The sequence below is a fragment of the Nilaparvata lugens genome, chromosome 3 (genome assembly GCF_014356525.2).
Source record: "Nilaparvata lugens isolate BPH chromosome 3, ASM1435652v1, whole genome shotgun sequence".
Lineage (NCBI taxonomy): Eukaryota > Metazoa > Arthropoda > Insecta > Hemiptera > Delphacidae > Nilaparvata > Nilaparvata lugens.
The window spans coordinates 93,761,190-93,777,180 of record NC_052506.1 but is presented as its reverse complement, the minus strand read 5'-3'; the positions used below and the strand labels follow the sequence as shown (position 1 = coordinate 93,777,180).

Here is a 15,991-nt window from a genome sequence, read left to right as displayed (position 1 = left end):
AAATATCTGACATGATTGTATTATATTGGTTAGGTTCAGCCGTAATTTATCGGCAACCTATAAATCTTGACAAGTCAGGAGTTGCAACAAGGTACTGTAGTCGCGAAAGAGAGAATGAGAGTGAGAGACAAGAGGATGGAGGGACAGAGCGGAGAAAAAAAAATTTGAGAGCAACAGAGTAAGAGAGATGTATCACAATAAATGCATAGTGTACAGTGAAAGCATGATTGAAAGAGAAAAAGATATATAATGTTAGCGAGGAAGATCCACAGAGAGACAGTATGTAGCAAGAGAGATATGGTGTATCAGGGCATAAACTGAGAGTGGATGAGAGAGAGATAGAGAGAGAGGAAGTGAGAGTGTGAGTGAATAAAGGAGAAAGTAAACGAAGGTACTGTTTTACAGCGATAAATTATAGAAGGGAGCCATTGTCACAGGCATCGATTACATCGGCGACACTCATGGATTCGTGGAAAAGATAACGCCACTCAGGGCAGGGATTGCATCCCTCTAAGCAGAAAAGTTGACAAAGGACAAGAGGGTGGTAGGTGACTGAATCGATGAGGAGGCCAAATAGAAAGCGTGATGTGTTCAGCGGAAAGCAGAGTTCAAATTAGCTAATTTGATTCATGTGGAACAATTTTGAGAAATTTGGGTGTTACGGTTGGAGGTGCACTACTTGGAATTTCACTATAAGGGCCGGTTTTCGAACTCGGGATTCAGCTAAGTTTAAACAGCTGGAGTCAGAAAATTAGCTTTTCCTACATGTACCTTGGATAGTGACATTTCTGCACTGATTGCAGGCCGCAAAGAATCACTTTTCCGCTCTAGTGCGTAGTGCGCAAAGTAATACTTTGCATACTCTTAATACTTTGCGTATCATCTTGCAGCCATCCCAATCAGCTGTTGACATTGTTGCGTGTATTTTGAGTGCGAATTTGTTCTATCTATATTTTTTCTGATTTTCAAATAAATAAAAATAAGAACTCATTAAATTATACATTTTGAATATTATTAATTATTTATTATTTCAAATAATATTTTCTTCATTCATAAATTGATTGGTTTAAAAATTATTAAGAAATTAAGATTTATTCAAATTTTCAAATTAATTGGATTAATTTAATTTTTAATTTGGATAAATTATTCAATTAGATTATCAAGTTTAAAATAAATTAAAGTTGTTATTAATAACAAAATTATACAGACAAACATTTGATGGATTTCAGCCATCATTCTACCCATAATCAACCACTTTCATATTCAATGGTAACTGTAGGAAAAATTTAATGTAAAATACGTGCGCAAAGTTCCTCTGCTGCACTCAAGAAACTATTCCGCCCTCGCCTATGGCTCGTGCGTGAACGTTTCTTTCGGTGCAGCAAACTGTCACTTTGCGCACTAGTTGCACAAATGACTATTCCGAGACGGGGCGTAGTCGTAGTCATAGTCAAAGTCACGTTTGAATTAAATTTCGAAGAACAATAAAATTGAACACAAAATAAAATAAAGAGAAAATAGTGTGAAGTTTTAGCGATTTTGAATTATTCAGGAATGTTTGATTTCGTCTAGGAAAAACGTTTCCAATTATAGAAATGAGAGGATGAAGATTTATTTTGCTGTAACTATTTACTCCGCCCAGTTTTGGAAAGTCAATTTTCTTACTCCAGCTGTTTAAACTTAGCTAAATCCCGAGCTCGAAAACCGGCTCTTTAGCTTAGACTGAGATAGGAACGAGGATGCAAAATTATGAATGAGATTCAAAGAACCGGGATCAATTCTAATAGTAAATCAGATTGACACATGGTAGACTTGAAATTGATAAAAAATATAAGAGACATATATGCATATTATGCACCATATTTGTCAATATACTTTTCACGCTTATCTACGATTACATGTGGTCATGGTCGCATATATCAAGGTTCATTCCGGGTTTAAACAAACAGCTCATCTATCTCCGTTTGTTTATGTGAACCTGAGTTTCCTATAACTAATTCTACTGAATCTGAATGAGTTTATCAGAGATTGACAATGGTGTAATAACCGAAACCGGTCTTTCTAAGTATCAATAAATCTGTGGTTTTTTGACAATTTCTTAGCCTATTTCATTCAATATTACTGTCAATTTTATAATTCATTTTTACACTTGGAAATTTCAGTATTGGTGTGAGAGCAAGTATTCTTAAAATGGGTTGAAATTTTGTATGATTTCCAACTTAATTGAATGCAAAAGGCGCGTCAGCAATATATTGTTTCCTTTACCAGGATCTGACCTAGTTTAACAGTTTGAGCAATCTTCTAAAATCTGAGATAAATAAAATAAATATAACAATGGGATGTATTGTGAAAATAGTTGACGCCTCAGTTAACGAACTGAACTTCAAGGGAGGAAAACACTCAAGAATTATGAGTTTTATGTGAAATGCATGATATAATTATACATTACAAACATACAGAAACAAAAATCGGGAAGTAGAGCTAATAATGAAATGATCCTCCTCGATATCAACTCTATTAAAACATAAATTCTTCAATAATTAATTCATTATAATTCTCAAAAAATTCGTAATATTTATGTAAGAAAAAAGTATGTCACCCAAATAAATAAACGTTTTCGTCAATGAATAATACATATTTCAACATTCAGTATTCCACAAAATGAAAAGTATCGTAAACATTAGATGCACATAACAAATTGGAATATGATGAATGCAAGATTATTTTGAATGATGCTTGAGAGGTGTTGTAAATGAATTGAGGGAATATTGTATGTAGATTTTCCAACAAAACTTTATAAACCAAACCCTTCAATATTTTTTTCCATATTGTGAATGTTTTTTTCATCTTTAATAAATACCTCTGACATGGGTTACATGACAGAAAAATAATAAAATGAATTCAAAAAAATGTGGTGATAAGTGAGTAGAAGTAGGAACCATGAGAGTAAATTATGAGGGAAAGTATAATTTTATCATGGATATTGTTGGATAAACAGGTTTTCACAACTATTATTAACCAAGGTTTGATATCTACTAACAACACATTTTTCCCGTCACTTCACATAAACTCCACACATCACGTAACTAGTTGATGAGCTGCGGACCAACAGTTAACGGAAGTTAAAGCGGCGTTCAATCACGTTCAACGTCGAACAGGTGACTGAATGCCTCGCAACGCCACTCCTCAACTTGAGCGCTAGTGTCGTGGTCCCCTTTCCGCCCTCCCTTGCCACAGCAACCCCAACATTCCGTCCACGCACTTCTTACCGGCAATTTTCACACCCCTCTTGACGCCTTTTCACGGCCTTTTTATTGAATGGGCGGGAAAATGTGAACCAAATTGAGGTGGAGTGATTGCAGTTTTGGTGATCGAGTGATTGTTGGCAGATGAAGTATTGTCGGTTGAATAATAGTAATGATTCAGACAGGATTGACTAATTTATTGTGAATGAAAGGAAGTATTATATTAAAAGATAATGTAATGTGGAATGGAGAGCGTTAATTGAGGTTTCAAGTACTTGGAAGTAAAGTGTGTTACAAAGAGGATGCACTTCAAATAATGTTTCTCTGCAGAGGCAAATAGACAAAAGTACAGTCGAACCTCTGTATAACGAAGTCGATTATCCCGAGAAAAAATTCGCTGCAGAGAGGTATTCGTTATTGAGAGGTTATTCTGTCAAGAAAACTGCCACGATCTTATGGATCTTGTAATATCGTATCACGGCGATAAATAAATGAATATGGTACATAAAACATATAATCGCGAACGTAGGTAGGGTACCTATTAGGCCAATATAATTATGGACATTTGAAAATTCATGCTGTTTAAAATAAAAAACCATGTTCTTCGAATATTTATAGAATATAATAAGTGAGTGAACTCAACAATTTTTTTCCAGAAAGCCTTATTTGTACTATTAGTAGAGTTTAATCATAGTACATACTCAGAAGCAATATTTTTCAACTTCGTTCACCAAAGTTATTTTACTACTTCTTTTTACACTACTATTAGAGTGAACGCAAAATGCGGCAATTTTGTCAATAACTTCACTATGAATACTTCAATACTATAATAACACAACTTTCCTATTTTTTAATGTTTTAATTGAAAAAGTGAGTAATTTTCGGTTGAATTTTACATTTTAATAAAACATCATGCTGAATTAACGACTCACATCTATTCAAACAGTCGAACATGGTTCACTATTTTTCAGATAAAATCCTTGCCTGATAATTTTGAAAGATTCTAGAACTTCTTGATCTGACGAACTCTTCTCCTCAGGTTCTTCACAGCCATTATCATCATAGTCAGTTTAAAGAATTGAAATGTGTGACAAAAGCATGGAAGGGAAAGTCCAGTCGTTCACCTGCCTGGTCTATAAATGACAAGTTCTTGGAATTCAATTTCCAGTAACTTGCATTCAATTTCCGACATGTGTTTCAATCTCTATTGACTGTCTACCACCCTATCTTCTTCCTGCCTGAATTGCCATTATTTTTAGTCTGTTGACCTTTCTGCTGAAACTAAACAATTTCTTGTCTTCTTCCTATACACAATACATTTTGTATGTTGAAGTCAAAAGAAAACTTTGTTGTTGAGAGGTCCGAAATTCGTTGAATAGAGGTAAATAAGCATCTAAAACTCAAAAATGTCATGGGACCAGGTAAAAATCTGTTGTGTAGAGGATTTCGTTAAGTGGAGGTTCGTTATAGAGAGGTTCGACTGTATATATTTCTTCCTCCCTAATAACAGAAGGCACCAATTAAATCGACTCTTATCTGAAACATAATCATATCAAGTAATATCAAGTCATTGGCTAAGAATGCTAAACTGCTCCAATGACATAGTTTTAGTTGAATGAGAACTTACTTCACCTCACCTACGTATTCTGAATATTCACTAATCAACATATTTTTACATCAAAAAGTTCTTCAATAGTTATAACTTACATCTTAGACTGTATAAGTTTCACTATTCAAGTTACATCTTGAAGTCTAGTATAATATAATGTGGCCAAATACTAATATATATTCGTAGGTCTCGAGGTTGTTGATAGGTATAAGTCTGGAGAAAAGATAGCATATTATAGGCCTACTACTCATAAAATAACCCAAATGTTTACCAGAATTGTCAGCCAGAAATGCTTCAATTCACCAGGAAAATCTATCAGAGAGTGGTTTCTTTTCTCTATGGTATTTCTTTTCATTTTACATTGAATAATATACAATTCATGCATATTCTAGACAGCTACTTTGGATGTTTGGGGTACGAGATGTAGGTTCACCCCTGCTACTGATTTACCTCCAATTAAAAATATGATTCTAATTATCACAACCCCTCCACAGCATCACACCCCTCAATCTTTCAACAGACTACAAGTGAACTTTGGCGAAGCATCAAGTGCAAAGCCGCCAACCGGTCACGTGAGCTGAAGCACATTATTTCGTGATGCCAAGTTATAGAGCCGCCGCCACAGCAGCTTAGGCTGATTATGCCGACAAGCGGGCGGATATTAATTCGGAATTTGCATATTCGCGCTGCACTGCCTTCAGCCTTCTGGCAACAGGTAAAAGCCGCGTTTCCCCGGATTTCCAGCGCCACTCAACTGAGCTTTGTGAGAGCACGCGCGTGTCAGTGCGTAAGTCGGCAAAGCTAAAAACGTCATCGCTGTCATCGCTTCGATCACTTTATCGGCTCACCAACTTTGAAAGCGAAGGCACAAGTGGAGATGACAATAAAGTTGCTATCACTTATGGGATGTAGAAGTGTCAAACACATAGGAGAGGAGCTGAATTTTGGTAATATGAACCTATACGAGATGAGGTACAAGTAATTTAAAGCTGAAAACGAAACTAAGTATAGAGTTTCAAGCAGTGAGCATGGAATGTAAAATGTTACATTGCTAAAACAGTGTTCTCACCAGTGTTACTTAATCCTGGTTTTCACTAGTAGAGTTGGTGGTCGAGTAACTGGCATACTAACTCTACCGAGCTAACTCTACTCTACTTGGTTGTTCGAGTAACTGTTTACTACAATTGAGAATAGTAGGTAAAGTGTGTTGTCTAGTGAATAGAACTCAAACTCTACTCTACTTAGTTGTTCGAGTAACTGATTTCACTACAATTGAGAATAGTAGGTGAAGTGTGTTGTCTAGTGAACAGAAATCAAGAATATTATATAGCTATATACTATCCTTGAACAGAACTAACCTTGAAGAATTTAATACTCTACTCTACTCTGACTCTACTCTACTAGCTCGAGACTGTTTTCATTAGCATAGTAGAGTAGAATAGAGTAGAGTGGAAAGTGGTCGTGAGGGAAGTTAAGTGGTAGATCCCACGGTGCTATCCCATCCCACTCTACTAAAACTTAGTACTCTACCATGAACGTTTTCATTGGGAGAGTTCACAAGATAGTTAGTACTTGCCCAGGGAACTCTACCACTAACTCTACTAATGAAAACCAGGCTTCACTGGTTTTAAGACTTTTAAGCCCGACTTAAATGGTTTTTTGTAACGAGATTCTTTATGAAAGTGATTTCATTGAATACAAACTTATTTTTCGCATTTTCAAAAACATTGGACCTTTCTTCTTTGTAGATGCCGTCCGAGCCTCAAAAAAGGCAAATGGAATCTGAAGCTTCTGTGAAGATTTATAAAATTAAAAAAAATTATTTTATAAAAAATAAGTAGTCCTGAATTCATACTTCTGTGATTAATTTGATGCGAAATTGGTCTATATGTGCACAGTTTTGTTCTCAATTGTTTGACTTTCATTTGAAATCACCGGTATATATAGAGTGTCCAAAAGTATTCAATTATTTTCTAATGAATATAGGAGAGAGCTAATTCAAACTAGTAAATCATAGATCAACTAGTCAGAAGCGAATATCCCTTATAAAGGCTGGATACACCAACACCATGACAGAGGCACGGTTGACGCCCTTGCTAGAGTAATCGCACCTAATTCGCCCAATTTGCATTAAGATAGGCCGACGTCCGGAGCTACTAATACTAACAAGGCGTGTCAGCGTGTGAAACAGGCCTGGCCCATTATTACGAACAAGGATGCGTAAATCATGTCCCATAAAAGTCTGAGAATACTCCTAGGTGTTGTAATAATGAAATATAACGTATTTTCACATATGATGTGTTCAACAATATGAAAATGACATATGTTCTTGAAAAGATGGATCCCAATTCACACCAAGATAGAAATGGGGGAACATTATACAAACGTACCTTCTGTCTACAGATATCATATTCTACATATTTAAATACAATCCTCCAGCATTTCTATAACAAAATAAATGATAAAAAACAAATTTCCATTCACTAAAACTGATTCCCTAAACTAAAACTAATTTGCCTTCTGAAATCCACAAAAGTGAAAACTTCTCACTCATTTCACTGGATTTAACTGTAGATGAAATCGTTCTACTTCCATAGATATATAATGCTAGAAAATCCATAGAATTTATCTTGTAACATCCACTAAATACCAATAATTCTGACTTTATAAATCGCTACCTTGTGGCTCGGAACCCACCTGTAGATCCACTACTCTCTCATCATCATCAGTCTCATTACCCACGCACGCACAAGAGCTCATGTGGCCATCATCCTCAGCAAAAAATGTAGTTACGGTTAAAATGTAATTGACTTTTGTGCAACCTAGACCTATTCATGTGTTGGATTAATTCTAGAATAGAAGTACTGACAGTGAATTCCGTGATTCTTTTTACTGTAAAAGTATAAGCGTATATCGAGTACAACTTAACATACTTTATAATACAATATAGTGACACTTTCAGCCTGGTAGGGCGTGTGTGATGGAACTATTGGCGCCTGCGTGAGGTGTGTGACTTTGGGACGTGCATCCCTCCCCACCCACTACTAACACTATGATATTGTCACAGCACAGAATAATAACAACCGTGTGACACAGGGACGTGAAGCCTCCCCCCACCACCCTACAATTACTATGATATCATAGAACAAAATAATAACATCAGACGGAAGTCGCCGGATAATAATCGGGTCGCTTCAACACTTTATTTACGACCGCGCCGCCAGCGACTCAATGCAAATTGCGCGCTCTTTCAGACACCAACGACATCTTCTCGCCCATCACCGTTAAATAGCCTCAAGTAAGTGCACGTAAGTAGTGAGTAAGACAGTGAGCGCAAGTGAGTGCAAGAATTGAGAACTCAGCTCTGTTGTCAACTGAAAGGTCAGAGCTTCCAGTTGAGACTACAATATGAAGAGCAGTTTTCCTGGTTGAAAATCATATGATGGTAATGTTACTCCACTTGTTCCGGACTATCAATATTATGATGTGCCGTAGAGTGATTTCAATTCACTGGTGTCCCACTGGGAATCTCATTGCTTAGGACAATTCAGATCTTCATCTCATAAGATTTCCCTCTCAGGAGGAAAATGCTTTCAAGTTTTATGAAAGTTAGTTTTCTTAAGGTGCGTCGCGCCGCGAACATGAGCAATTCAATTTTAATCAGCTGACTATATCTGTATTTTTACAGAAACGGTAAGATACAGATATATAAAAAGCTTGGCATCAGCTGATTAAAAGTGAATTGCTCATGTTCGCGGCGCGTAAATATGTACGCACCTATAGATGTAGTTCAAACTGAATTAGATCAGCATTATGGTTCAACCCCAAAATGTGACACATTTTAATAGATACTGATGCCGACATACCTTTTCGAATCAGCATTAAACTTGTAAAAGGCCTTTGAAATTTATGTTACAATCTTATTGAGATTTACGATACAATAAATAGGAGTCAGTTTATGCTAGATCAAAGAAGATACACCTCATACAACAATCTTAAATTTAGTTGAGGCTGGATGAAAGAAGATACAGCAGATTCGTATTGAGATGAGAAATTATGCATGATTAGTTTTCAGTTGAGGATGCTGGATACCTTCTCAACTTTAGAAAATAGAAAAACTTCAATAAGCCCAAATCCTCAACCACTTCAATAATATAGACATTGAAAAAACAATAACAGTAGTATTTATAAGCAGCTACGAATCAAGGAACAAATTGGGAGATTGGAATCACCGTTCGAATTTACACCTGAATCCAATGTTGGCATTTCCACGTACCTAGAATTGGAAGACGCTATCTCGTAGCTGCATATAAATACTACTATAGTGAGGTCCACGTTATAATGACAGAGGAGAAATATAGGGGAACAACGTTACCGATCCTATGTCTTGTCAATGCCTTCTATAGACGGTAGCTGATACAGGTTTATTGATGTAATATTAACTGTTCATTCTCGTTTAAAATAATCAATTATATTTTATAAAGCAAGAAATTATGTATTTTTCAATAATTTCATAATCAAGATGAAATATTTTGCTAATTAATTATTAATTCTACATTATGGCAACAGAGCAAATCGAGAAAGAGATATCCGCTTTTTTGAACGATAGACAAGGGTAGCAATACCATTGCTAATCAAACATTGCCATTATAACGTGGACCTCACTATAGTTTTGTCGTATTAGCAATTCACACATCACACTTTGTAACGAAGATGAACACTATTCGAAAAGAATTTATAACTTCAATTCTGATTTTATCAAAACGGTATATTATAACTGATAAGCCCAGGAACTTCTAGATTCTAGACACTATTGAGTTAATAATTCAATACATTTCATTATCACATAATACATAATATCACAATATTTTTTATCACACAGGAACAAGAATATTATGATTAGAAAAAATAGCAAAAAGATGTTACCTTCTCTGCCGAATTTTCTCTTTTTCTTGGTGCTGTTCGATGTGGAGCTTTTTGTATTCGAAGACGATGAATTGCTCGACGAATTTTTGTCCTTGTTTTTCCACCGAATCAACATTGTTTCTCTTTGTTTATCAACTGATTAACTATAGAAATATCACACGTTTGAGAATAATCGATCCTAATGTACGTCGTACTACAACATCACTTATGGCGTGAGAATGAACAACCTTTTTGAATTTTTTGTGTAGTTGAGAAGTTGATATTGTGGTAATTATTCATATTGAATGAAAAAGACTAAGAAATCGTCAAAAACCTTTTTTAAGAAATCCTTCCTGGGAAGGATATACTTTATATAACATCGAGAACATTCTGGTGAATTTAAATTTCTAAATCAAGGGGTTCAAATTTCTAATTTTTGGAGATTCATCTGAATTGTTTTAATGTAGGTAATGATTTGATGTATTATTAAGTTACATTAAATTATACTATAGCCAGGCAAGGCAATTGATGGTATAAATGTAGGTAATATTCTTTATATTGATGAAAAATATGTTAGACTACAAGATTAGTTGGATATATGGAAATCTATGCTATTCAAGTGATTGAATAAACTTTATGTGTAGATAAAGCAGACAAAAACCGAAGAATCAGCAACGTCAAGAATAGAAAGTACGTTAAAAAATCGATAGACATGAAAATTATAATATTGAAAAGTAAAATATAATAGCAGATAGAATAGAGAATGATAGTCTACATAATGAGGGAAGTAAGATCAACTGAGGGATATAAAACAGTTAATTTTTTCGGTACAACATAATTGAATTCGGGGAGTAGCATGAGGAGAATCAACTGCAGAAGACAAGAGGGAGAACCCAATCATGAATAGAAGGAATCAGAAGAGGAATAGAAAAAAATCTTGAGAAAATACATATTATTTATGCTACATTGTATTTTTCATCATTGTAGTAAGCTACGATTCATTTTATTGTATTCTGTAGAGTTGAACTTGAGTGGTGGAGAAAACCAGAAAAATCCTAACTCCGCCTGATAAAGAATGAGTTACATTTCATTATTGATAACTATTTTCCTCCCGTCTTTCTGAGGAGACGATAAACCGTCGGTCCCGGCTACCTAAAGAGTAGTCGTCATCTCTCATCATCATATCTCTCACTCATTACCCACGCACAAGCCTAAGAACTTATGTGAGCATTACCCTCATTATTATTATTATTATTATTATTATTATTATTATCATTCCATTCATCACATGACAAGTGAGTGTTTATTGCAGTCAAAGTCGGCCTTTGGCAAGACTTTGTGCATTACTAAACTGAAATGTTCAAAAATGATCTTACAATGGATGCTGTGCTGAGAACAACTGCTTTTTCCATGGCATATTTTGCACTTTTCGATATTCCCATCTGACAAAGATTTGCTGACACTTTTCTAGTTACAACTCCAACCGTGGAGATAATGACAGGAACAATTGTGACCTTTTCTTGCATCCAGACATCCTTGATCTCAGCAACCAAGGAAATGTACTTGGAGACCTTTTCATTATAATACTGGTCCAAGTTGTGGCAGCATGGTATGCCAACATCTATTAGTGTTGTTTCCTTGGCTACCTTAACCTTATTATTATTATTATTATTATTATTTTTATCCTGTTTGAGGTTTTGCTTGACCACTCTTCCCCTGGGTTCCGACCCCCAAAGGAGAGTGACAAGCGATTTTACCAGAGTGACTGCTCCACATGTCCATGTGGTAAACAATCATACTGGGTCCTTTACCATTAAATCGTTTGCCCTGAGTAGACGTAATGAACCAAGGGTGACAGCCTTCTGCATTTGACCTGCGAGTGCAGTAGCAGCTCTCTCACAGGCTGGAATGGTTTTAAGGTTGACCAAAAACGAGGGTCTCATGCCACCCAAAACTCCCATAATCAACACCACCATTCTTATGGAGTAGCCTGGGTAAAGCCTGCGCAGCTCTATTAATAGGTCTTGATATTTTGCCTGTTTTTCCTCCTCCTTGCTGACAATGTTGCCTTCAGCTGGTGCTGAGAACTCGATCTCTGGACTTCGAACTCGAAGGAGGACAACATCAGGCTTTGTGGCTCTTAAAAGCCTGGTGGTGGAGAATGAGTAATTCTATTACTACTACTACTAATAATAATAATAATTATTATTATTATTATTACTGTTATTATTATTTGAAGAGAGCACAAACTAGTAGGAGAGTCAAAATGAGATGAAGATAATAATGAAAAAAATATGGAAATTGTATCAGCTTCATAAGGAACGAAAGAAGAAGAAAAGTAGCAGAGGATAGACAGGGAAAACACTATAACTTGAAAAAAGAAGTAGAGGATGATTAAGGAACAGGAGAAGGAAGAGAAGGAGGTGCAATAAAGCGATGTTGCAAGGTGGAAGCAGATCAGTTGAGTACTGAGCAACTGAGCTGGGCTTAGACCTAGTCTGCCTCTGGAGAGCATTCAACCAACACCGAGCCTATCACTATCCAGGATTCCAGTCAAGGAGTAGAGTGATGCTGCCTCAGACTTGCCTCAGTGCTGCCTCAGACTTGAACACCAACCAACCAATCTGGCAATCTAGTCGACTTAGGCGAGGAAGCATACTCTTCTTCTTCATCTCCTTCTTTTTCCAACTGAATGCCTGAAGCGGCCATCCACCTCACTAATCCTTCTTAACCTCCTACTCCTCCTACTCCTCCACCTCCTCCTCCTTTTTATTCAGCCAGCTTCCTCCAACTCAATTTCAACCCCATGGAATCCGAACTTAATCACCACCCAGCACGAAAATCGATAATCGAAGGTCTAGTGAAAAATTGCAGTTCACATGGAGGTTTATTTGGTAGAGATAAGTTCAATACAAGAGTTTCATCATAAAGTAAGGACATTTATTTCATTTATTTGTAATACAAATGAGACTAATGTAATAACATTGGTAGATGAAATAATAAGGTAGTCCTTGTGCTATTTTTTTCCAAATTTGTAGGTGACACAGTCCAAGATGAGGTTAGAATTTCACGTGTAAAATTTTCACAAAATTCTAGTCCAAAATAAACATGAAAACTATAAATTTTGAATTTAGATGGCTTGAATTAATAAATTGATTAGAAATATTCCACTCAATTACCACTTGTAACAAATAATATTGAGTTATATAAGAAAATTTGGAACCATTGAAGAAACACAAACATATTTAAGAAACAATATTTAAGAAATATTTTTTTATTAACTATTATTTAGGATTATTTCGATTATCTCTGGTTTCTTTTCGAACTGTCATTGAAAAATTGAGTCTCTCTGAATGAAATCGCCACTATTTATCCACAACTCTTGTATACTCGTAGCTCAGTTTTGTATTTATATAACGTTCTCTGTTTCCTATGTAACCTATGTAAAATGTGCTGATGATATCAATTCATTGGTATTTATCCCTTCGGGTGACTACATTTTGGGAGGGAAATATACGTGTATACAGAACAATATCATAATGGTGATCATGGACACGGAAAGTAAGTATTATGTAATTATTATTTAACGAAAATCCTAAATAAATGCTGTAAATCACCCCGAAGACTTCTGCTACTGCTGACATTGACAACAGGGTTAACAGCTACATGGAAATTCGATGAGAACTACTATCCAAAAATAAGAGTAGTTCTCATCGAATTTCCATCTAGCTGTTAACCCTGTAGTCTGCAGTAGCAGAAGTCTTCGGGGTGATTTACAGGATTTATTTAAGATTTTCGTTAAATAATAATATATATATATATATATATATATATTAGCATTTGAATAAATGCATTCTCTATTTAATTCCATCTGTAAGTATTATGTAATATGAGTGAGTTAAAAAGAGTCAATAGGAATAAATGGAGTGTTTGTATTTACTTAATTTTTAACGCTCTAATATTATTTTATCAACTGTTGTCACTTAGAAATTCGATTGGGCTGATCTATTACACATTTGGAATTTTACATTGTTCCTGAAAAGTGAGACTCCGATAAAGTGATGTATTCACGATTAATGATTACTTATTTTGAAATAACGCGATTCTGGGAGGTTCATCTCCTCCTAATAAGCCTTAATCTTTTTTCAGTTAAGAAGCTGAGAAAAAACTTTAAAAATGTTCTTTCCAAAAGTTTCCTCTTCAACATAGCGTTATTTCGAAAAAAGGGTTCTCTTCAAAATAGCGTTAATTCGAAAAAATCTTTTAACGTGAATACATCAACATTTTACTCAAATGTTGGACATGTGGGAGAACATACCCTCAACTTTCCTCGCCATGTTGTAAAATCGGTTTTTCATTGATTGGTTCAGTCAATTTGTGTTCTAAAATCGGCCAATCAAAACTTTTAATTGGTTCCATTGAAAATCAATGCAGTTTGTAACTGCAGCTGTTGTGATATTGGCTTCTGGCTTGTAATACAAGATAAGGTCCCGGTTACAAGTACGTCTATTAAATTTGAAAGCCGTCAAATGAAGTCATCAATGTTCTGGCACTGATTCTGTAAGAATCTGTATAATAAGATGACGTCATTTTATGGAGGTTGAATTACGATTGATATACGTATATCCAATTGAGCCAAGGTGTGATCATTTGGAAGGAAATATTCATCTAAGGAGATATCATCAATATCATCTTATTGGCTTCTTATAAAATAAAAACAAATAGATCCAGATGGAACAAAGGAAATATTCATCTAAGGAGATATCATCAATATCATCATATTGGCTTCTTCAAAAATAAAAACCAATAGATCCAGATAGACCAAGAATTTTAGAATTACGACTACGAATGTTTCAAAAAATAAAAAAACGGATGGATTCAGATAAAAAAGAGTGAACTTTAGAGTTATTTACATCTACAAAATAGATTTCAAAATGCTTCCAGTGTTTCAGGCTGTTAGACGATAATTCAATGACAGGTCGACACACTCAATCCAAGCTCAGCGAACTATATGAGTTTCAGAGAGTCTCCAAAATACCCACTTGTTTGTTCTCGTCAGCACACTACACTGTTGATGAACAACCCAAAATATTTCATGAAGGGTAAGAAAGTCAACCAGCTACATGAAACTCTATTTTATGAATGGAACCAACTATTTTTGGAAGTCTGACCCAAATGAAAGGAGCGAATTGAAGTTGAGGACGTTCTTTGAAGGGCTGGGGTCCCCCCTGGTACCCCTGGAGGGGGTTTAAAGGGTTTCGTGCCAGAGTCAATCAAGAGTTCGCTTGTTGCTGGCTTCCGAGTTCCGACCGACTTCCTGAATAAATGAACAGTACTGTAATGCCACTGCAGTTGCTCCCATTAGGCTCTCAGCCCCAAGTCCGTTATCCTGTCATTTAAATGTTAAAATTCAATTGTCCGATACTATCCTGGAATGTCTCTTCCGAATGATTGATGAATGCCAGACAGCAACAGGACGATTGACTAATACCAAACACTGGTCACAACGAGTGAGTTCCTCATCATATCCTATTCTATCCTATCGTCCTATTTCCTAGCTTTGATTATTAGCTATTCATTGGATAAATTTAAATATTTGCAGTAATAGAATTTATCACATCTGTCGGTAGCAATCCTATCCTATCGTCGTCCTATTAATCGCCTGTTTTCGATTGGAAAATTCATGTATTTATAATTATTATTATTAAACGAAAATCCAAATTAAATGCTGTAATTCACCCTGAAGACGTTATTTCTATTATCCAATATTTGCAGTAGCAGAAGTCTTCAGGGTGAATTACAGCATTTAATTTGGATTTTCGTTTAATAATAATTATTAATACATTAGCATTTAGATAATTGCAATATCTCATTAATTTCCATCATGTATTTAATAAAATTTTCCTCATTTGTCGGAAATATAAGTTTTTACATTTTTATGTGAAAACTCTCAAGAGTAAGTAGTAATACAACACTGGAATTCTGTTACAATAATTACCCCTTTATCTCAATCTACAATCAGAAAAATACCATGAGATCAACAGAATCAAGACATACGTACAGTACATACGTACTGTTCTCATACTATTCTATATAATATCATAGAGAAGCAATAGCGTAAGTAGATATTCCAAGGTATAGGGAGTTTATATCGTAACTTTTACTGTTATCTCAAGCCGATAGTCCACATAGTTCTTTCCCGTGAAGCTGTGTGATGCTGGTAGTCTCTCAT

General features: G+C 35.4%; 1 protein-coding gene across 25 annotated transcripts in view; it reads right to left on the bottom strand.

The window, feature by feature from the left end:
• Positions 1-15,991, bottom strand: part of LOC111059276 (coiled-coil domain-containing protein AGAP005037) — a 346,739-nt gene that overhangs the window by 283,295 nt on the left and 47,453 nt on the right. Inside the window, exon 2 of one of the 25 annotated variants that reach the window (XM_039425117.1) lies at positions 9,781-9,923. The exons of the other annotated variants lie outside the window; for them this stretch is intronic. Coding sequence (XP_039281051.1) covers positions 9,781-9,895 — 115 coding nt within the window. The 5' untranslated portion in view covers positions 9,896-9,923. The remainder of the gene's footprint in view (positions 1-9,780; positions 9,924-15,991) is intronic. 25 annotated transcript variants of the gene reach the window in all.